This window comes from Thamnophis sirtalis, unplaced genomic scaffold (assembly GCF_051295495.1).
Source record: "Thamnophis sirtalis isolate CommonGarterSnake01/CBP01778 unplaced genomic scaffold, rThaSir2_p1.2 scaffold_10, whole genome shotgun sequence".
NCBI classification, from domain to species: Eukaryota; Metazoa; Chordata; class Lepidosauria; order Squamata; family Natricidae; genus Thamnophis; species Thamnophis sirtalis.
Window position 1 is genome coordinate 40,392,073 of NW_028261390.1, and position 22,581 is coordinate 40,414,653.

At 35.4% G+C, this 22,581-nt stretch overlaps 1 protein-coding gene across 1 annotated transcript in view; it reads left to right on the top strand.

The window, feature by feature from the left end:
- The window catches only part of TRPC3 (transient receptor potential cation channel subfamily C member 3), a 55,885-nt gene extending 35,264 nt beyond the window's left edge, over window positions 1–20,621 (top strand). The window contains exons 4-12 of the mRNA XM_014067230.2: window positions 1,521–1,685; window positions 4,660–4,876; window positions 5,792–6,025; window positions 7,960–8,224; window positions 9,621–9,816; window positions 10,463–10,672; window positions 13,286–13,369; window positions 15,267–15,342; window positions 19,142–20,621. Coding sequence (XP_013922705.2) covers window positions 1,521–1,685; window positions 4,660–4,876; window positions 5,792–6,025; window positions 7,960–8,224; window positions 9,621–9,816; window positions 10,463–10,672; window positions 13,286–13,369; window positions 15,267–15,342; window positions 19,142–19,284 — 1,590 coding nt within the window. The 3' untranslated portion in view covers window positions 19,285–20,621. The remainder of the gene's footprint in view (window positions 1–1,520; window positions 1,686–4,659; window positions 4,877–5,791; window positions 6,026–7,959; window positions 8,225–9,620; window positions 9,817–10,462; window positions 10,673–13,285; window positions 13,370–15,266; window positions 15,343–19,141) is intronic.
- The last annotated feature ends 1,960 nt before the right edge of the window (window positions 20,622–22,581 follow it).

A 22,581-nucleotide genomic window follows, 5' to 3' on the forward strand; every position in this document is an offset into this window, starting at 1 on the left:
GTACATAATCAAAAGACACAATTTTTCTGTCATACATAACTCCTAGTGACAATGCCAACATTACTTAATATGCAGAGCATTGGGCTTGAAATCTTTCTAATTTTTACAGATAACCTGAGCTATAAGTGTAATTTATGATGGAAATTAAAAATAATACCTGAACCTTGTTAGCCATTCCATTATTGGTTTGATAGAAGGTATTGTATTTACTGGACTTTGTTTTAGTAAACAATCTATAATTGAACTTGGATTATGAATCTGTCAATGTTATAATAGCTAATGGATTTCTCATAGGCTGCTTCTGTTCTTTCTGGATGATTTTGCTAAAAACAGATTCATTTAGCTTACATACTTAGTGTATGTCTAAGCCAAAGAGACATTTAGTGATGGCAGTACAAAAGCAATATAATAAAATCCCCACAAGAAGAAGAATATATGACTGCTACTGGATCCAAAATAATATTTTTAACAGTAAGTCATCCAGAGTCATTGATTGAGATGGGCAGATTTAGAAACTGAATGAATAAATTTTATTCTGGTATCTATTTCTTTTCCAAAGTGAATTAACTCTTATAGACATCATGTATTTTTGTTGCATCAAAGTAAGTTTGAAAACTTAGTTCTTGGAAGTAGGCTTTAAAATTTATCTCCCAGTGACAGTATGCACAAGAAGACAAATAACCTCTGCTCAACTTTATATTTTGTTACTCATAAATCAAAACATATTTTAGCATCATTAAACATGGTACCCTAGACGTAGCTAGTATTCAGCAGAGACATAAATTAGATGTAAGTTGCTTTTGATTTGGATAAGATATGAAAGTTTAAAAATCTGCTGCCATTGATTTGATCAGCTACTTTTTTTGTTTGGTCAAAGGTAAGATCTCTCTCCCTTTCCCTCTCCCTCCCTCTCTCGCTCACACACACAGAGGACACTGAAATTGCCATTTAAATATTCAAGTTATTTTAGTTTTATTGTCCACATATTTAAAACATTGTTGAGGCTACCCATTTTAAAACCAGCTGAGCAGCTTAGAGTTGATAAAGCAATAAATACAATCATAAAACAAAGCCAAACCTCCCTAAAAAAAGTGTTTGGATTATCTGTACCAGGTAGTCCTCGATTTACAGCAGTTCAAAATTACTAAAAGTGACTTACGACCACTTATGATCATTGCAGCATCCCCTTAGTCATGTGATTAACATTCAGATACTGATTCATATTTATAACACTTGTGATGTCCTAGGATCATTTGATCACCCTCTGTGACCTTCTGACAAAGTCAGTGGACAACTGAGATGCACTTAACAACTGTATTACTAACTTAACAACTGCTGTGAGTCTCTTAACCGTGGCAAGAAAGGTTGCAAAATAGGGTAAAACTCTGCTTAGCAGCAGAAATTTTAGGCGCAATTGTGATCATAAGTCAAGAACTACTTGTATTTTAAATAAATTTGCAGTGATGCAAAACACTAATTACAGTGTTGTGTAACTTGATTTTTCTTCTGTTTCCCCACAGTTTGTAGCCCACCCTAACTGTCAGCAACAGCTGTTGACCATCTGGTATGAAAACCTTTCAGGATTACGGGAACAGATCATAGCTATCAAGTGTCTAGTTGTGCTGGTTGTTGCACTGGGCCTTCCATTTCTTGCTACAGGATACTGGATTGCACCATGTAGCAGGGTAAAGAATTCTTTACCTTAAATTTTTTCCTTATATTTAAATTAATTAACTGTGAAAAATGCCTTTGTATGAAAGCTTCTCTTTAAAATAATGTAACTATTCTGGTTACCAAATTATTTTTTGTACAGTAGAAACCATCATAATATTTATTATTGATTTCTTTTACTTAGTATAGTGAACAGTTACTTTCCTTACCTTATCATTATTCTGTGCACAGATGATTCTGGAACATACCGGTATATAGGCTTATTTATATTTATGCTTTTGCACATGGATAGAAATCTCTTCCATCTTCCACAGGGCTAAAGGGAATGAGTCACACTGTATTTACCTTAGCAGCACATTTGTTCATAAAGGATGAAAGCAACCTTGCATTGTTTATATATGTATGTATGTATGTATGTATGTATGTATGTATGTATGTCTGTCTGTCTGTCTGTCTGTCTGTCTGTCTGTCTGTCTGTCTGTCTGTCTGTCTGTCTGTCTTTGGTTATTTGGGTTTTCTCCTGCGGAAAATTGGAAGTGTCTTGGCGACATTTCGACAAAGTCTCATTCGTCATCTTCAGGCTGGTTTACTCGGTTTTGTGCTTCCAGGAGCAATGTGAGATCGCAGCTGTTTCTTTCTTTTTAACTGCCAGTGGGGGTGTGAGCTGATTGGGTGGGATCTTGGCTGTGTTCTGATTGGGTGGAGATGTGTTCTGATTGGTTGGGGGTTTTGTGCTCGGCTTAGTCTGAGTTGCCGGGGGATTTGAGCTGGTGAGCTGCATTGCTGTGTTTTGTGTTTGTGGTTGTGCCAGGTCTTCATGGTGGGTGTCAGTCTGCTTCATGTATGGGTTGGAGGGGTTTAAAGTGCCTAATGATGCAGCTGCGGTCTGGCTTCTGGTCCTTGGTCGTGCCTCATCATCAGTGTCATTCCTCGTGTTAGGGACTCGTTTGTCAATAAGGGCGGGTTTCCAAATGCCCTGTAAGCGGGAGGTATCGTCTCGTTTGTTCATGCTGTGTGGGTGTTTTTCTATCTCGATGGCTTCTCTGATTATTCTGTTGTTAAAGTGTTCAGCTTTGGCGATAGTTCTGGTCTTTTTAAAGTCAATTTCGTGTCCTGTGGCTTTAAGGTGTTGGACCAGGGAACAAGTTGATTCCTCTTTTTTGATTGCGTTCTTGTGTTCTTCAATGCGTGCACTTATTCTTCTGTTGGTTTGTCCGATGGATGTGGTCGGGCAGGTGTTGCATGGGATTTCAAACAAAACTTACAGCCCAGCAACCTACTTGTGAGCTTCGATGTCATATCCCTCTTCACCCAAGTACCAATCAAAGAAGCCTTTACAGCTATCCAAAACAAATATAACCCCCCCCCCCCCAAACACATCCTAGATCTGGCCAACCACTGCCTATCCAACACATACTTCATTTATAATGGACAAAAATACAAACATATAGAAAGGGCACCTATGGGATCACCCCTCTCACCTGTCATTGCCAACCTCTACATGGAAAACTTTGAAACCCAAGCTCTAGAAAAATCTGATCACAAACCCAGACTCTGGCTCAGATACGTAGATGACACTTTTATAATCTGGCCACATGGGAAAGAAAAACTGGACAACTTCCTTACACACCTCAACAGCCTACACCCAAAATACAGTTCACCATGAAACTAAGTAAACGAGCCTGAAGATGACAAATGAGACTTCGTCGAAACGTCGCCAAGACACTTCCAATTTTACGCGGGAGAAAACCCGAATAACCAAAGACCTACATACAGACACTCGCGAAAACCTCAGAAAATATGTATGTATGTATGTATGTATATATGTATGTATGTATGTATATGTGTATATGTGTATATATATATGTGTGTGTGTGTGTGTGTGTCTGTATGTGTATATATATATAGTACTAGAATATATGTGTATATATATATATGGTACTAGAAAGGCTATAGTAGGGTTAGGGACCACATAGTTGACATTCCATGTATTAGGGAGCACATCCTTGCCTTGCATTCCACCTATACTAGTTCTGTAACCCACCACACCTGCTGAGAAAACAGTAACCTACAAAACATGATTTACTTGTTATGCACTTCCCTCTTATAAAGGGTTTTTGTGCCGTTTATCTGTCATTGTAGTTAACTAAAGGGCTAATCTCAGATGTATTGTTTTAGAAAACTACGGTAAAATGAAATGGTCAAAAACCTCTTTAAATGTTTTAAAGCAAAATGGGTTCTTCTGACTTCACTAGAACTATTCCAATTTTTAATTCCTTACTCAAAAGATTCCCAAGTTGACAAAAATATTTTCAGCTTGGAAACCTCTTGGTTATGTGAGAAAATGCCATTTCAAACTGGAAACAGCCCTTTCCATTTCATTTTGAGCTTGCTTATTTAAATGCACACACATCGACTGTATAATAAGATGGACAAACTGGGTCTGCTTTATTTGCAAAATTTATGAAATGTTTCTTCAAACTTTGTGTACTTTTTGTTGGCCGTAATAATGAAAATAAAGTGACTTTCACTAATACAAATAATCCATTGTTTTCGATATTTTTTTTAAAAAAAGCTGTCTCATCTAGTATCACCTTAAGAAATAATAAGCAAGCTCATACATGGGGGAAAATATGGTTAATTATATGTATGGACAAAATTTAAAAGTTTGGAAATCCCAATATCTTATACCTTTAGACACAAAAAGCCGTGGTGGCAGTGGTTGAATGCAATAGTGCAGACTACTGCAATTTGATTCTCACCAGCTAAAGGTTTACTCAGCGTTCTATCCTTCCGAGGTTGGTGAAATGAGGACCAGATTGTTGGGGGCGATATGCTTACTCTGCAAACTGGTTAGAGACAACTGTAAAGCACTGTGAAATGGTATATAAGTCTAAGTGGTGTTGCTATTGCTATTTGCTGAAAATGAAAGCACGTTTAGATGAAAAAAGTCAAAGCAAAAATCATACTTTTACTTTGCTTTCTTAGCTTGGGAAAATTCTCCGGAGTCCATTTATGAAATTTGTGGCACATGCGGCCTCCTTCATTATTTTCTTGGGACTACTAGTGTTTAATGCTTCAGATAGATTTGAAGGCATCTCAGTATTACCAAATGAAACGGTTATTGATTACCCAAAACAGATCTTTCGAGTTAAGACAACTCAGTTCACTTGGACAGAGATGCTGATAATGATATGGGTGCTTGGTATGTATATATTTCCTTATTTACTTATTGCAGTGTATATTTTTTTGACATCTCTGCATGATGCTATAATGATAAATACATCTCAGCAGATTTTTAGAATGGGGTCCCTAACCCCCGGGCTGGGGCCCACTACCGGGCCTGTGTGTGCCGGCTCACCACTTGCATGAGTCAAGCTGCATGCACACACGTGCGTACTGGCCCATCACTCACATAACCCTATTTCCCCCCCTCCTGATTACCAAGCAGCAAAGATTGGGGACCACTACTCTAGAACCCATGGCATTGTTAATATAGAAAGCATACAACAAAAAGAAATCATGATTCAGATTACAAATGTTCAAACTAAAGAACTATTCAAACTTGTTTCTGGCTGTTTTGAGTATTTTAAAAGTTGTCTGACCTTGGCAAGGGGTGAATCACCCAGAATGCTCAACTAAATAGCTTGTAATACTCAATGCAAAGTAGAAACTCTAAATTCAAGTCTATGTTGGAAACCATGATAGCAATAGTATGTTGAGAAAAACTGTTGTACAGTACAGTGGCCCCCAAATACCAATCATTAATTTTTAGGTACTTTATATTACAGTGGATTTAGCCTAATATTTAAGGGCCTTTTACTGTATTTCTTTAATAGTGTGGATGCTGGTAATATATAGTCCAATTCCACCTATTTTATGATGTAAGAAACTGCATAATTTGTAATAGTATGCACTGGCAAGTTATTCAATGTAAGTAGGCCTTAAAACATCTGCATCATTCTGATCATTCATTACGTATGCTATTTATTTCTGGTCTGAAAGTATAGTCATTCACAGGTGTATTAAAAAAGTCAAATTAGTCATGTGACTCAGGTTGGTGTATTTGGATTGCATCCTTACTTACATTTAGCTGGATTTCATTGCATTTCTTTTTCAGGTATGATGTGGTCTGAGTGTAAAGAGCTCTGGCTAGAAGGACCCCGGGAATATATTCTGCAGCTTTGGAATGTTCTTGATTTTGGAATGTTATCTATTTTTATTGCTGCATTCACGGCTAGACTGTTGGCCTTTTTACAAGCTACAAAAGCACAAAACTATGTGGACAAATATATCCAGGAGACAGATCTCTCTGTAGTCACCCTTCCACCAGATATAGAGTATTTTACTTATGGTAAGTTCAAATATGTTGCCATGTCTCTCTGGCATATTAAAATGGCTAATATTTTTTAAAGCACGGGTAGCTAACTCTCAGTTGGCCAGGTCTGAACACATTTCATGTTTATCTCACATGGCAGATTTAGCAATACTTTATGAAAGGCTTTCTGCAGCTGAATATTAACCATAGACTGTATACTCCTATTGAATTGTGATTTCTTATAATATAGCTATATATTTTTTGCTGTTTGAATGTTGTTAATTAGTTTTTCCGATTACTAACAGAATAACAGATTTGGAAGGGACTTCTAGTCCAACCCCCTGCTCAGGCAGGAAACCCTATAGCAGTGATAGCTAACCTTTTTTGGATCACGTGCCAAAAGCGGGGGGAGCGCAGAGGGGTCTTGCGCAGGCATGCCCATACCCATAATGCTATGTGTGTGATCCCGCATGCACATGTGACCAGCACCCTCCCCCCCTGTTTTTGGCACACTTTTTTTCCCCTCCCCAGGCTCCAGAGGCTTTCTCTGCCTAGGGAGGGTGCCTAGGAGCCTAGGGAGGATGAAAACAGCCTCCCCTGCCCCCTTCTTGGAGGCCCTCTGGAGGCTTCAGGATGCTTCCCTGAAACATCGGGAGAGCGAAAAATGGTACTATGGGCAACCAAGAGGTTCGGGAACGGGGACTTCTGGTTTGCCCGTAGCACTGTTTTTTGCCCTCGAGCCTTCAGAAGGCTTCCCTGAAGATTCCGGAGGGTGAAAAACGGCCCTACGGGCAAAGTGGAAGTCCCCATTCCCAAACTTCTGGGTTGTCCGTAGTGCCATTTTTCACACTTGGGAGGGCAAAAAAACAGCACTACGGGCAACTCAGAAGTTTGGGAATTGAGACTTCCGGGTTGCCCTTAGGACCGTTTTTCACCCTCTGGAGCTTCAGGGAACAGCCCAATGCATCAACCAGAAGTCCATTCCGCATTGGGTGGTTTTGGTTCAGGGAAGCCTCCGAAGGGTGAAAAATGGCTGAAAAAGAAGGCCGAAGTCTGCTGGCCAATGCGTGCATGCGCACTGGAGCTGACAGGGCAATGCCTGGCATGTCCTAACAAATGGCTCTGCGTGCCATAGGTTCGCCATCACAGCCCTATACAATTTAAGAAGAGATGGTTGTCCAATCTCTTCTTAAAAACCTCCAGTGTTGGAGCACCCACAACATCTGAAGGCGAGTTTACTCCACTGATTAATTGTTCTGTTAGTAATTTTCTCCTTAGTTCTAGGTTGCTTCTTTTCTTGATTAGTTTCCATTTATTGCTTCTTGTCCTGCCCTCAGGTGCTTTGGAGAATAGCTTGACTCCCTCTTCTTTGTGGCAGCCTTTGAGATATTAGAACACTGCTATCATGTCACCCCAGTCCTTCATTAAACTAGACGTACCCAGTTCCAGCAACTGTTCTTTATATGTTTTAGCCTCCAGTTCCCTAACTATCTTTTTGCTCTTTTCTGTACTCTTTCTAGAGTTTCAAGGTTTTTTTAATATTGTGCTCACCAAAACTGGGTGCAATATTCCTAGTGTGGTCTTACAAAGGCATTATAAATTGGCCTAAACACTTCATGTGATCTTGATTCTATCCCCTCTAGATTCTGGTCATTCTTTTTATTTATTTTAATTTATAAAAAGCAAACTAGTTTGATTTTAAAAAAGATATTAAAGCAAAAACATTATATAGTTTGAATTTCTATAGAGAATAATTGTTGTTCAATTGGTCCAGAAAAAATACTGCTCAAAATATTTATTGACCAATAATTATTTGAAAATATTTACATCGATCTTTAGACCGTATTTACAGTCACATGCAGCATACAGAAATAGATTCAAAAAACTGCTAATTGTGTTATTGTTTTGACAACACAATGAACAAATAGATAAAACTAACAAACTTCTTGTTTATGTCATTTTTTTTCTAGCTAGAGATAAATGGCTTCCATCTGATCCACAAATCATATCAGAAGGTCTTTATGCAATTGCTGTTGTGCTTAGTTTCTCTCGGATTGCTTATATTTTACCTGCAAATGAGAGTTTTGGACCACTGCAGATTTCACTTGGAAGAACTGTTAAAGACATTTTCAAGTTTATGGTTCTATTTATTATGGTATTTCTTGCTTTTATGATTGGGATGTTCATACTGTACTCTTACTATCTTGGAGCCAAAGTAAATGCAGCATTTACTACGTAAGTAGCAAGTGCAGAAAAAATTACTACTGTATTATTTCTGATCAAATTTTCGGAAAGGTTTGATGACTACATACACAGGAAGGTACATTTATGGAGTTTTCTTGGCAATTATACAGAAACAGTTTGCAGGTGTTTTTATTTTTTTACAAAGACGTATACGAAAAATAAAGGAAAGGAAATTAAAACTATATTTGACAATGATAAAATTAAGGAGGAAGGAAAGGAAATTCTAAATTAAAGGAGCTGGATATGTAAAAACACAAGACGTGAGTAAAAGGTTTTAGAAACATCTGAGAAAGATGGTGAAGAGACTGACTAGGAGCCACACAATGGTTGTTTCAAAGACACAATATCGTACCTATAGCTACATGAAAAAATGTTTATCTATACAACAGCAATCCAGAAAATAAGTAACACTTGTCACTTTCATCAGTTGAATCAGTCATTGCAAGACTAATTAACCTGGGGTCCTTGAAATGTTTGGACTTTTAGACACACACATTAGATACAACAAGAAGAATAGTTAATAGTAAGGAATTATACAAGCTGTTAAAATATCAAAATGGCACTAGTTTGTTCACCTTGAACTATAAAGTAATAGAATGGATGACAGAAAAACTGAGACTACTTCTAAATTGATGTTTACTTTGCATTTACCTAATATTTTCTGTTATGTTTATTTGCTATAATTGTTTCTGAATTTCAACATATAGTACAGTATAGTACTACTATAACATTAGTTTGTTGGGTTCATGGGCTGACATTAATGTTGTTTAGATGGAAGTCTTCTATTGGCATATATCAATATTATAAAATGACAGTACTTCTATAGCAGCAGTTAAGAACCTCTTTTTAGTTTCCAAACCATTTGGGAGAAGTTTACCTTTGTAGTTATTGGTTATTGCACTGTGTCTATATATGCTCATATGTAAACCCAGAAATTGTGACTTGAAACTTTGGTTTATGACTGTATATGTTGCAGAAATCCAACTAAATGATATTTAGTAAAGCATCATTCAATTCTGGTTTTGTATGTCAAGCCAGATTGTTGTCTCCATTCATTCTTGTGGTGCTGGTTGGTAATATTTTAGAATTAGGAATTATTTTCTGTTTGACAGTGAATCAATATAAGTTGTAAGGCTATAATATAAATATAAATACCTAATATTTAAGTTATCAGAAATAGTGATTTAACGGTACTATGTTAAACAATATAGCTCCACATCCACAAATTTAATTGACTATATTCAATAGGGTATAGCATAATCAGTTTCAGTGAAAGTATTTTATGTTCTGTGCATTAGGCTCTCTATCGCTTTGTTTATTAAGGTAATTAAATTATAAAATTTATAATCAGCTAATGCTTCCCCCCTCCCCCCTCCTTTTCATGCAGTGTTGAAGAAAGCTTTAAGACTTTATTTTGGTCAATATTTGGCTTATCAGAAGTTACATCAGTTGTCCTCAAATATGATCATAAGTTCATCGAAAATATTGGTTATGTGTTATATGGAATATACAATGTAACAATGGTTGTGGTTTTACTCAACATGCTGATTGCAATGATTAACAGTTCATACCAAGAAATAGAGGTATGTCTCAATAGTGTTCATATATTTAGAACTAAGAAATCATTTTGATTTTGATAAGTTTCCTCTGCCCAGTTGTGAAAATGGATATAGCCCAATGGTTCTCAACCTGAGATCTGGGGACCTCTGGAGGAGTTTTGATGTTGTCACAAAGGATCCACAAAGGCTTGAAGAAATACTATGATTTAAATCTTGAGTTAAGTCTTGGTGATCTGCGGCAATCATCCATGGCCACAAGAAGTATTTAAAAGGGGTCCATCGTGAAGAAAATGTTAAAAACCACTGATATAACCATTTGATTTCCCTATATCTATTTTTTTGTGTTTTGTTTAGATGTTTAATTTTTAATATGTACTACCTAGCAATCAAATTAAAATGTGGATTAATATTAGTAAAATTCTATTTCTACTGTTTTATCAAAATGAGTCAGTTGTTTAATAGAAGAGAATAAAAAATAACTTGTTTTACCTAAGCTTTTGGAAGTGCTTAGAATATATTTTTCTGTAAGTAGATTTTTCAGGTAAAACAGTAGATCTATATATTTACACTGACAAAATTCTGAAAAGATGAGAAAATAGCAGCATTTACTTCATAATAAAAAGGAGCAAATTACTTGTGAGTATAATTTTTTTGTTTGTTTCTGACATAGGACGACAGTGATGTGGAGTGGAAATTTGCTCGTTCCAAACTCTGGTTATCATACTTTGATGATGGAAAAACCCTACCACCCCCATTCAGTCTTGTACCAAGTCCCAAATCATTCTTTTATTTCTTCATGAAGATCATTAAATTATTGAGGTGCAGAAGGAAAAGATTACAGAAAGACATGGAAATGGGAATAGGTAACTCAAAATCCAGGGTAGGTTCACTGGGTTTTGTTTTATAATAGTGTTTTTTATTTTTGTATAATTTTCTGAATCCTAAATTATGGTTCTCACATAAAAGACAAGTTTTCTTGGGTTAAATTCCACATATTTGCAATGCCAGTATTGAAGTCATATCCATTTACCCACCTAAATGAGTGAAAAAAGGGACTATAGGTAGTCCTCACCTAATGACATCACCTAATGACATTTGGGCCTGAAATTTTGGTCATAAGTCATTGCGGTTGTTAAATGGGTTGCCATATAACCTGTCTTGATTTTACGATTGTTTGTACAATGGTAGAAAAGCAAATCATCATGATCGTTAAGTGGATCACATAGTTAAGCATATTTGTTAACCACTGGTTACATGGTTTAAGCAAATTATTCTTCTGAATGAGCATTTTCTGCTGAAAAGTAGCAAAAATGTTTTAAATCGTTGTCAAGTGCCTGAAATGCTATTCTGTGACTGCAAGTGTGTGTGTGTGCAGCAGTTGTAACTTCAAGGATAGATTGTAACTTTGGGGGCAGGGGGTTGTCTTGTTATAACTTCAAACAATTCATAAGTGAAAACTATATGTAGTAAGACTTAAGTGACTATGACTCTTCATCACATCACAGTGTAGTGACCACAAGGGGCAGTGAAGTATAGAGTTAAGCTTTACAGTGTCTATCAGTGTCCTGCTCTTTGTCTAATCTCAGTGTTATTTATGGTACAGGCAGTCCTCGAATTATCACAATTGAACCTAAAATTTCTGTTGCTAAGTGAGACAATTGTTAAGCAAGTTTTGCCCCTTTTTACCACCTTTCTTGCTTCAGTTGCTAAGTGAATCACTGCAGTTGATAAGTTAATAACCCGGTTGTTAATGAATCTGGTTTCCCCATTGACTTTGCTTGTCAGAAGGTCTTTAAAGGTGATTGTATGACCTTGCAACATAGCAATGGTCATAAATATAAACCAGTTGCCAGGCTTCTGAATTATGATACATGATCATGGGGATACTGCAAGGGTTGTAACTGTGAAAAATGGTCATAATTCATTTTTAGTGCTGTTGTAACTTTGGTCACTAAATGAACTGTTGTAAATCGAGGACTACCTGTACTTCTATTTTTACTTTCAGTAAAAAGCTCTAATTCTAATTCTCTTTCTTGTAATTAGGTAGATTTTGCATACCCCTATCATGTATTCAGTTACATGCATTTAATATTTATGTTATAGTTATAAAATCTGATTTGCTAATTAAGTGCTTAGATTCCAGCTCTTGGGAACATTCCAGAGAAAGAGGTGCCTTTGTAACATAATGGGATAGATTTGTTATCCTGCCTCTTCCAAAGATGAAGCTTTATTGCATTAGGAAATATGGATAGGACTGTATGTAAATATATTTCAGTGTAAATGATACAGTACATACAGTATATGGAATAGTATTTCTTCAGTGAATTATTTTTAGGCAGAATGAAATTTGATGACAATAATGATATTTTACTATTCCTTTGTTTTCAAAGGAGATTTCTAATACCTAAAATAATATGAAATGCTGATTAATGCATGCCGCACTATCAAAAGTGTTCACCTGAAATATGGATGGATTAGAAAACTTTGAATGAACATTTCATTGACAGACATCTTTGGAATTTTCTATGAACCAGCAACGGGAGTGAAACCCAGGAACCTCCGTGTTTACTTCAAAGTGTGCAAGAGCTCTTTTCAATTCAGCTAAATAAATATAAGTGCTCAGATATTAGGAGTGCTACCTTTTCCCATTATCTCAGGTCCATGTCTATATAATTGGCTTTTTAGCATAGAAATGCTTATAAGTGTGCAAGCCTTATGTCACTTTAACAGCAAAAAATTGTGTTTGTATTAGGATATAACCAGTATCAAGGACAAAGACTACATAAATTATACCTTATTTCATGCATATGTTGGTATCCAATATCTTTTTTCAAGGAAAATGGGTTTTATTTTAGTTTTTTTTTATGCAACACCTTGGCTTACTGGATGTCTGGAGAATGTGTCATCAATCAGTTTGAATTATCCTTGCCTTCATCCTTTATGCTGCCTCTTCTTTGTCTTGATTGAGTCAATGGCTCCTATCCTAGCAGGATCTTGCTCTGCTGCAGTAGCTGAACCTCTCTATTAATGAGACATTTTTTTACTATGCTATCAGATGCATGAAAAATAACAGAAAATAATCAGCACTACTTCTGACAAACTAATCACATTTTTCTCAGATTCATTGCATTACTATTTATTTTACTATTATAAATATTGTTCAGTTCTAATGCCCTGTTCAGCCCAAGCCCAAGCTATACATGTGGAAGTTGTTAGGCTGTGTAAGATGTGTACAGTAATGATTGTTTTTCAGGAGTATGCATTCTTTTTCAATGTGCTTGGTTTAGGAAAAGGTTAAAATAATATATTTCTCAATATATTATTCAATCTAGGAATAGATATATATATTAGTAATATCATAAATTGAAACTTGTTTCTTTCAGAATTTTATCCTGAATGGTACTAATTTCTGTCATCAATCATTAAGTATTAGCATCATATATAGTAGTAAATATTATGGAATATATTTTAATTCAGCTATATTGTTTTCTAGCTAAATCTCTTTTCTCAGTCCAACTCAAGAGTTTTCGAATCACACAGTTTTAACAGCATTCTCAATCAACCTTCACGCTATCAGGTAAGCAGTTACTTGGATAATGTGCATTCAAACTCATATGAAATACATTAGGATTGTTTCCATTTATGGTAGAAATCGGGCATATTACATACCTAGAATGATACCGTATATGTTTAACTGTAAGAGGTTTTCTTACAACTTCTTGGGAGATAAAATTCCAGTTGTCATTCTATTGCTGCTTGCTTAAAAACTGGTAATTGTTTCCCTCACTACATAATTATTAAAGCAGAGCACAACTTGGAAACACTCCAGACAATCCCTCTTCCTTGTTGGCATCACTTAAATGATGACCGTTTACTGTAGACAATTCACTACAACTGTCTGCCGGAGGGAGACTATGTGCATGCACCTGTATCTGTGTTGGCTGCTATGGGAGTCATAACCCAGATGCTGAATCCTATAAAAAGCAACCTATCTTCTATCCTGTAGATACTGATGTAAGTGGTACCAGGAGTTAATTCAGAGTACTGTACCTATGTATTTATGCATTTTATTTAACATACTTCATTATCATATATTATAAAATATAGCCTAAGGTTAAAAGTTCTCTTGCTTTTATTAAACTGCAACTGCTCTAGAAGTCTTTACAGAAGTGGAAAAATGTTTCAAATGAGTGTGACTTCAGAAGTTTCTCTGTACTTCTCTAAGATGGTTTTGTACCAGTCCTTCTCCAAAGTTAAAATACAAAATAAAATAATACATGGGAAGACAGCAGAAACAGCCTACGAGAAAGACAATACTGCCATGACTTTGCAATTAAATATCTTCTGTACAGTCATCTTCCGTACAGTAACTCCCCTTTCTTCAAGGGAAGAAGGGAAATGATTGACAATGACAATAACAGGGAATGGGTAAATTAACAACCAAAGCAATGAAGAAAATACTGTGTTGCATTTTAAGCTGTTGGTTCAGTGGATTGCACAGATGGGCCTTTTTATTTCTGAAGGAAATACAGGTCTTCTATCATATTTTCTTATCTTGTTGGCAGAAGGAAATTGGTGTAAAAAACAAATGTAGGTCAGTGGGACAGGCATGGTTAGAACAAGTAAGCATCCCAAAAATGCCCCCAAAACGCTACTAGCGAGACATATTATAGTTGTCTTGACTTTGCCTCCAAATATTGAGTAGATTCTGCAAATTTGAGATTGCAATTATGCTAAATAAGAAAATATTACTTTTATACCAGTACCAATAGTACCAATTTAAGACTGTTGACTTGTGAATTATGAATAAGATAAATATAACATTGTAGGAGCATTTTGAAAATTAATGGTTTTAGGGCATGTGCATGTTTGCAAACGCGGACAAAGCCATATCTCTTTTTCAATGAAATTTGGGGGAGAGTTTTGGTATTCATCTATCCATGGAGTCGTGTGAACAAGAACTGCTTAGATAAGTGTTTGTTAAACAGTAAGAATAGTTAGCAGAGATACACAAATTGCATAAGGGCAGGTAGTTCATTCAAACTAAGCTGTTTTTTTCTTGTTTTGCTTCTTTCCTAGTGTATTGTTCTAATTTGTTTCATATAATATATAATGCCCTTAATTTTAAAATGAGTATACAAAAGTGCCCATGACTTCTTTTCTTTATTGTGATAATTGATTTTTATACAAATCATAATTTAATATAAAAATCATAATTTAAAAAAGGATTTTAAGATTATAGAGTTTAATGTCTAGCTCTACTTATTGTGTAAAAACTTGAAAATGAATGTTTGATTGAACTAAAATGGAAGTTACTTCAGAGGAACTAAATCCTGTAACTTGTATCCTATAGCCTGACCTTATTAGATGAAGATTCAGATCTTCTTTTCAGGACTTTGAGGAGCATGTATTTAAAATTTGGATGGCAAATAAATACATAAATAAATATTTGATTAAGTTTTTCCCTCCAATAGCAAATCATGAAGAGACTTATAAAACGTTATGTTTTGAAAGCCCAGGTAGACAAGGAAAATGATGAAGTCAATGAAGGTAAGAGCCTATAGAGGTATTCATACAGTATTATAAATGTAAAAGAAAAATAAAAGTGTTAGTATTTGAGAAACCAGATATTTCAATTATGGGAAGAAATATTCTGTCTTATTTGGGCTTCAAATCAGATATTTAACACTGTAAATATGGTAAAAATAATGAAGTGGGGGAAATAGTGTATCTAATATTAGATGTAGTGTTTTTCTTAGTAAATTAAACTAATTAAATTAATAAATGATTTGCATTTGGATAAATTACTTTTATAAAAATAAACTTTTAATTACTGTATGAGCCAAATTATAAAAATACTTGAAAAATGACTAAAATATTAAATCTTCAAAATGCAGTAGTCTTAACCTTTAGAAATATCCACGAGTTGGATTGACTTCTAAAATTAGCTGATAAAATACATTACCTAAATCTCTCTAGGGTACTGATGTGCTTTTAAGATATGAGAAGTTTCTATAAAAAGAAAATAATAAAGTGGCTGACCAATCACACTCAACGTGTAGTCCTCAATGGAACTGCATCTACATGGAGGGAAGTATGCAGTGGAGTACCCTAAGGCTCTGTTTTAGGCCCAGTACTCTTCAACATCTTCATCAATGATTTGGATGAAGGAATAAATGGGGAACTCATCAAATTTCCAGAGGACACCAAGCTGGCAGGAATAGCCAACACTCCAGAAGACAGGCTTAAGATATAGAAGGATCTTGACAAACTTGAACATTGGGCATTATCTAATAAAAGGAAATTCAATGGTGAAAAGAGTAAGGTTCTACATTTAGACAAGAAAAACAAAATGCACAGGTACAGTATGTGAAAGGGATCTTGGAATCCTAGTGGACAACCATTTAAATAGGAGCCAGCCTTGTGTTATAGCAGCCAAAAAAGTTCTAGGCTGCATCAACAGAGGGATAGAATCAAGATCATGTGAAGTGTTAATGCCACTTTATAATGCCTTGGGAAGGCCACACTTTGAATATGGCATCCAGTTTTGGTTGCCACAATGTAGAAAAGATGTGGAGATTCTAGAAAGAGCAACAAAAATGACTAGGGGACTGGAGATTAAAACATATGAAGAACGATTGCAGGAACTGGGTATGTCTAGTTTAATGAAAAGAAGAACTAGAGGAGACATGATAGCAGTCTTCCAATATCTCAGGGATTGCCCCAAAGAGTCAAACTATTCTCCAAAGTACCTGAGGGTAGAACAAGAAGCAATGGGTGGAAACTAATCAAGGAGAGAAGCAACTTAGAACTGAGGAGAAATTTCCTGACAGTGAGAACAATTAATCAGCGGAACAACTTGCCTCCAGAAGTTGATAAGGGAATAAATGGGGAACTCATCAAATTTGCAGATGACACCAAGCTGGCAGGAATAGCCAACACTCCAGAAGATAGGCTTAAGATACAGAAGGATCTTGACAAACGTGAACATTGGGCACTATCTAATAAAATGAAATTCAATGGTGAAAAGAGTAAGGTTCTACATTTAGGCAAGAAAAACGAAATGCACAGGTACAGTATAGGTGGTACCTTGCTCAATAGTAGTAACTGTGAGAGGGATCTTGGAATCCTAGTAGACAACCATTTAAGTATGAGCCAGCAGTGTGCAGCAACTGCCAAAAAAGCCAACACAATTCTAGGCTACATAAACAGAGGGATAGAATCAAGATCACGTGAAGCGTTAATACCACTTTATACGTGGCACGACAAAACCGCGGTCCACTAAAGTGCGCCCGATTAAAGCGCGTACCTGACATCAGCAGCGCGACAAATACGACCGCGGAGAAAAAAGGGTGCTTTAAAAAGTGCTTTTAAAGCAAGCCGATTCACGTAAAGGTAAGGGTTAGGTTTAGGGTTAGGTTTAGGGTTACGTTAAGTGTTAGGGTTAGGTTTAGGGTTAGGTTAAGGGTTAGCGTTAGGGTTAGGTTTAGGGTTAGGTTTAGGGTTAGGTTTAGGGTTAGGTTTGGAGGGTTAGGGTAAGGTTTTCACGTTAATTTTAACTTTACCGCTCACAGCGTGATGTTTTCGTCGCGCTGTGATGACGTCAGGTACGCGCTTTTGTCGATCGCGGTTTTGTGGTGGAACCCACTTTATAATGCCTTGCTAAGGCCACACTTGGAATACTGCATTCAGTTTTGGTTGCCACGATGTAGAAAAGATGTGGAGACTCTCTAGAAACAGTGCAGAAAAGAGCAACAAAGATTATTAGGGGACTGGAGACTAAAACATATGAAGAACGGTTGCAGGAACTGGGTATGTCTAGTTTAATGAAAAGAAGGACTAGGGGAGACATGATAGCAGTGTTCCAATATCTCAGAGGTTGCCACAAAGAAGAGGGAGTCAAACTATTCTGAGGATAGAACAAGAAGCAATGGGTGGAACACTAATCAAGAGAAGCAATTTAGAACTGAGGAGAAATTTCCTGACCGTTAGAACAATTAATCAGTGGAACAGCTTGTCTCCAGAAGTTGTGAATACCCCAACACTGGAAGTCTTTAAGAAGATGTTGGATAGCCATTTGTCTGAAACAGTATAGGGTTTCCTTCCTAGGCAGGGGATTGGACTAGAAGACCTCCAAGGTCCCTTCCAACTCTGCTATTGTATTTAAAAAGAACAGTTATTTGATATTTGATAAATATATAAACATACATACAATATACATTTTATATTTGCAGGTGGGTGGGTTCTTTTTAGTTTTTTGTTACTCTTTCTATGTTAACCTGAATCCCTTCCCCATTAAAAACAAGATCCCAGGATTTTTTAAAAATTCTGTTTCAAATATCTTAATTTATTTTGCATTCAGAACAGATTAGAAAAAACCTCAAATTTTGAAACTAATTATTCTATAGTTCTGCAGTTTTAAGATTACTGATCTTTTATTCAAATTGCACACTCTTAAAATAAATGTCAGGATTTTTAGTATAGTTTTATAATGTATATTGACTACAGATTACACTGAAAGTTAAATACAAGCCAAGCTGCCTGCTGTTTACTTTTTAAGTAAATAATTCTTACTTGGTAAATGTTCTTTGAACTTGAATTTTTGTCAAATAATTCATAGGACTGTGCATCATACTAAATTAACAACTTTTTGCTCATATGAATTCCATGAATTCCATATGAACTGGAGAGGAGGTTATATTTGTTTGCTTCTTTGTTTGAGGAATTTTACCTCAAGAAGAGACGTTATTATGCAGGTTGTTAAAGATTCTGGAAAGCCAACTTGCCATGGTCAACTCTCCATGGCCAATTGCCCAAGTCACTGCAGGACAACTCGACACAGTACAAGAGTTACACTAATATCAAAGAAATAGTAAAATAGAATCATTAAAGAGGAGGAACAAAATGAAATGTAAATGACAAAAATTAAAATATTTTAAAAAATTATTTGAAATAATTAAATTGAATTGCTGAATTGTCCCATAGTGAATTATCCCATGGCAAGTTGGGCATGGCAAGCTGGCTGTGGCAAATTGGCTGTGGCAAGTAGACCCCGGCAAGTTAGCTTTGGAGAGTTGTCCCATGCCATAGGAGATGTATCATCATTGCTTGACTGTGAAACTTTTTGTTTGGAAGACAAATTGAAAAAAGTAAAGGTTATAGTACAACTTTCAGTCATTTCACATTTTTTCAAAGCTTTCAATTGTAATGACTTTGAATATCTGTTTATATGATGATTCATCAATATAAACTGAAGAACTTCAATTGCTTGGTCTTATGAACTACTATGAACAATGTAGCAGAGGATACTTTATCAAGTTATGTTAAAAGTCTTTTTGGTTTTACACAGGTGAATTAAAGGAAATTAAACAAGATATTTCTAGTCTTCGCTATGAACTTTTGGAAGACAAATCTCAAGCAACAGAGGAATTAGCAATTCTCATACATAAATTAAGTGAAAAACTCAACCCAAATATATCAAGATGTGAATGATCCCAAATGACATTTTCAAGATTATTACCTGGATTTTGACTATAGCACAAGCATTGGCAATAATATTTCTGAGTGATTCATACTTGAAAAATATGTAAATTTTTAGTAATAAATGACTTTATGTACAGTTTAATTTGAAATACAGTCTTAGAAGATTTTATGAATTTACACACAAATTTATGTTTATTTAAGGTATAAAACATATTTTGAATTTATTTAATATAGTACAATTGTACCTAAATAATTTTTCATTGCTAATAGTTCTATTAGTAAAATGAATAATATTTGTAGCAAATGAAAAAAATTAATACTGTAGATTTAAACTTTAGAATTATACTGCATGTCTGTTCTCATCTTATTGCTATGAACAATTTTTATGAGATACAATACCAAAAGTTCAGCCGCTCAGGAGGGATTACTTGAAATGAATTATCAAGAGTTAAGCATGATCATTTTAAAGATATAATCTTTCTAAAATTAATGGATTGTTTCAGGAAATTGTAGTGCCTAGAATAGATCCACTGAAATTAGCTAGAATTGCTTTGAATTTCACTGATTTCAGTGAGTCCATTGTAATGTCAGATCTTATGCATGCTTACTTAGAAGTAGGCCATTAAGTTTAATAGTTTGTACTACTATGTACAGAACTGAAAATGTTTTAACTACTTATCCAGGGCTACTATGAAAGCTAGTTTGGTGTGGTGGTTAGAACATCAGGCTAGAAACTGGGAAATTAAGTTTAGTCCCACTTTAGGCACAAAGCCTGGTGAGTGAACTTGGGCCTGTCACTTTCTCTGAGACTTAGGAAGGACTTTTTTTCCAACTTCTGGAAAAAAAGCATGCCACTTGTGCAGGCCGTTTCTCTGAGAATCAAACACACTTCAAGAAAGGAAGGGGGAAAAATCTGAGTTGCAAAAATCTGAATGATTACAAGATGGCAAGAAAAAGATACTGAAAATCTTAAGTGCTTACAGCCCAGATCTGGTACCTCTAGCTTAATTTCACTGAATCATGTCCACTTACTTTCTTTTTTTGAGAAAGCTCAAAGCTATGCCATGGGAACTGAATGTCTGATAGTGAAGATAAAAATGTAATTATAATATTAATAATGCTTTTACATTTATCTCATATGTTTTGTATCATATTTGCTTTCAGAATATGAAATAAGTTTGCTGTTGTTTTTTACTTCTAGTTAATGCAAACTGTCAAACATTATTATTTTTTTTAATGCCAGATCCTATGCAGGGCTGAAGTTTTGTTACATTGTTCTAAATAATGCCTCTGATGCTTACTTGTTAAATAAAATATTCATATTTTATGGACTTATATTGTTCTTGTATCTTTATCTGTGGGTTTGGGGCAGGGGATAGAAGAGAAATCCTGTTCATTTAAATAAGCAACAGGCTACAGTTCCATATTCTAAAACTGTTATACAAATTTGATAACGCAGGATTTTATTTTATATACCAGTATATTTATCATTTGCAAAGCCAAGCAATATTTAATCTTTATTAAGCTGGCAAGCATATGTATTAATAAATCACTATTAAGCTGTAAATTACTTTAAAGGAATTTTAAAAAAATGTTTTGGAGATTTTTCCTGAATACTGTTAAGAGGTCTATCTAGATTTTGATAAATGTCTTTGTAGAGATAGTCCTCGTCCTACAACCACAACTCAATCCAAAATTGATATTGCCAAGTGAAACATTTAACAACTGAATTTGGCTCATTTTCCAACCTTTCTCGCCACAGTCATTAAGTGAATCACTAAAGTTAAGTTAATAGCAGGGTTGCTAAGTCAATCTGGCTTTCCCATTGACTGCTTGTAAGAAGTTGCAACAGGTGTTCCATGATCCTGGGATATTGCCACTATCTTAAATATTAGTTGTCAAGTATCCAAATTTTGATCACATGACTATGGGGATGCTGCAATGGTCTTAAGTATGAAAAATGGTCATGTCACTTTTTCAATGCCTTTGTAACTTTGAACAGTCACTAAATGAACTGTTGTAAGTCAAGGACTACCAGCTATAATTCCTCAGGTGGTCTTACTGTTCATGAATAATGGTTTTTTTTTTTTAAAAAAAAATCTGTTATTGAAGACTGGGAAGATTATAGGAAGAAGAGTGAGCCAAAATTGTCTAGTTAAGCCAGTGGAAAGATACAGTGACATACTGTTGGATTTTATAGTGGGAATGATTTACTTTAAAGCTAGAAATGGCATGCAATTGTACAACTGCAACTTTAGTCTACATTCTCTGAAAGAGATTATAAAAAGCATTTAAGACTAAAATAGGCAAAAGATCTAGAGAAGTATGACCTTAAAAATGATGAAGCAAAGTGCTACGAAGACAACAGGCTAAAGAAAGTTTATGTTTGAGTTTGATCTATTCTAAAGGAATAAGGAGACAGGAAGGCTGCTACACTCCTGCTATCTGGAAAAAAACCCTTAAAATATATGGAATGCAGACAAGTGCTTTTGGAGTTTATTTTATTTACATCCAAATCTCCAAGTTATCTGGCATTTGCCCAATTCTGATTTCAACTTTCATTTCTAGAATACTTTTTCAGTACTATGTAAGATTCAAATAAAGAGTATAAAATAGCTTGATCTGAATTAAGTATTATTTAAAAAGAAATTGTTTTATATTTCAGTTTATTTGTCCTAATTTATTTTTGTTCTGAATTTAGCTGAAAAAGTTCTTAGTGGCTAATATAAAATGAATAATATTCAAATCACCTCTACCCAAAAGGTGAAGATTAATGTGCATCACCCAAGAAAAAAAGGATTAGAAAAGAAGAAAGCAATGAACTTCAAACATCATTGAATGTTCAATTAGCTGTGTTTACATTATTTACTTCCAGTGGTCAACTTCCAATGATTTATTCAATGCAGTTGTTTGGGTGCAGGTCATACAAACTAACTGTGAGATCTTTGGCAGCAAAATATCTACGTACTTGCTGCTGAGGAATAGCTGAGAAGAGCTGGCTTCCCATATCTCTACTGCAACCTGGTAAGGGGACATTACAATATTCTAATTTATATAGTCCAGTACAAGTAGTCTTTGACCTATGACCACAAACTGAGTCCAGAATTACGATCCTTAAATTATTGCTGTCATTAATCAAGGCAACCATGCAATCCAGGCTCTCCACGTTGCAGTGTTAGGCAGAATTTGGATTGCCTGGAGTGGTGGGGTGGTGATCCTAGACTGCTGAATGAATGGTCATGACTCATAAGCAGTGGCGGATTAAGGCTCACTGGTGCCCTAAGCACTGACAAATCTTGGTGCCCC